The 1,590-nt window shown below is 32.7% G+C and overlaps 1 protein-coding gene across 1 annotated transcript; it reads left to right on the top strand.

The window, feature by feature from the left end:
• Window positions 1–398: 398 nt before the first annotated feature.
• On the top strand, window positions 399–1,317 carry LOC110792535 (stigma-specific STIG1-like protein 1). Its single transcript, XM_021997355.2, has one exon. It carries the CDS (start codon window positions 477–479, stop codon window positions 972–974), a length of 498 nt encoding a protein of 165 aa, XP_021853047.2. The 5' UTR covers window positions 399–476; the 3' UTR covers window positions 975–1,317.
• The last annotated feature ends 273 nt before the right edge of the window (window positions 1,318–1,590 follow it).

Below are 1,590 nucleotides of genomic sequence, written 5' to 3'. Positions count from 1 at the left end.
TTTTACAACTCTCTCTACACCACACAAAAAAGTAAACAACTATGAAGTATATAAATATATTTATGAATATATATAGAGTGAGTATTACTTTAATTTTTGTTAATTAGTAAGATAAACATGTTTTCATTATGGTTAATTGATAATTAATTAGCATAATTTTGCAGCTTAATTAGCTTTGACGTATTAAAAAAAGGTCAAATATTTATTTCTTGTATAAACCAAACTTCTGGTTTGATATGACTAAGACCACTCCACTAAACTCAAGCCGCCTAAAACGCTTGAAAATTTCCCCTCCTTTGCGTACAACTTATACGCATGTATGATGTATGTGTCATATCTCTTGCCTATATATATTTCACCTCAAATCCTTACAAAAATCATTCAATCATCAACCTTAATAACAAGCTCTTATAATTAGCTTTATATCCACCAACAATAATTATATTCTTCTAATACCTCAAAATTACCAAGATAATATGAAGTCCCTTAAGGTTGTAATTGTCTTAACCCTTCTCATGGCGACCCTTCTCATCACTCTTGCCTCAGCGCAACCCAAAAACAACAACGACAAGAAAAACCCTAAGAAAGGAAAAGAAGCTTTAGGATCAACAATAATTGACTCCTATAAAGGATCGAGTCGTTTTTTCAACTCAAAGAAAAAACCTCACTATGTTAATCCATATAAATCAACGGGTGGTCACAATGCTGGACGTGGCCGTGTTACATGCGACAATTTCCCCAGGGTTTGCCGCGTTAAAGGGAGCTCAGGTCCCGATTGTTGTGGTAAAAGGTGTGTTAATGTAAAAACTAATAAACTTAACTGTGGAATGTGCGGGCGAAAGTGCACATTCCCCGAGGTTTGTTGCAACGGAAGGTGTGTTAATCTTTGGTATGACAGGAGGAATTGTGGTGGTTGCCAAAACAAATGTATTAGAGGGAATTTCTGCTACCGTGGGATGTGCAACTATTCTTAAATATTGATGCATGCACGCGAGGATATATATGAAGAATATTTGAGGATCAACCGTTATGCATAAAGATGCAATATGTATAAGTATATATATACTAGCAAATTAATGTTAATAGTTTTCTTTAAGGGTTGGATATTTATTAATTTGTGAAATTGCTTGCATGGGACAAATAAAAGAGTCATTCAATCTAGCTATTAGCTAGGTTGGTGGAAACTCTAGCTAAGAAATTAAGATTGGTTGTATTATTTTCATTTTTATTTACTACTCGTATATTATACATTTATACGCAGTAATTAATTAGAACTTGCAAATATATATGAGTACTAGTTATTGTTTATTTTTCGTACTTGATTGACTCATATTTTGAGCATCTATTATATACGTAGTACTCCTACATAAGTAGTATCATTCAAGTTCAACTTAATGGGTGATGATAAAGGTCGCAAGTTGCGACAACATTTAGTTGTCACAATCATACGTGTCGCAGTTTAATTGGTACATATAGGCGCCACGTAGGCTATGTGTCATCACAACATTTTTACTATCAATTCAATATTTTTACTATGAAAATATGTAAATAAGGTAGTCGATATAAAGAAGGAAAAAAAATTTAATATTA

This window comes from Spinacia oleracea, chromosome 6 (genome assembly GCF_020520425.1).
Source record: "Spinacia oleracea cultivar Varoflay chromosome 6, BTI_SOV_V1, whole genome shotgun sequence".
Classification (NCBI taxonomy): Eukaryota; Viridiplantae; Streptophyta; class Magnoliopsida; order Caryophyllales; family Amaranthaceae; genus Spinacia; species Spinacia oleracea.
This window is presented reverse-complemented; position numbering and strand designations above follow the sequence as displayed.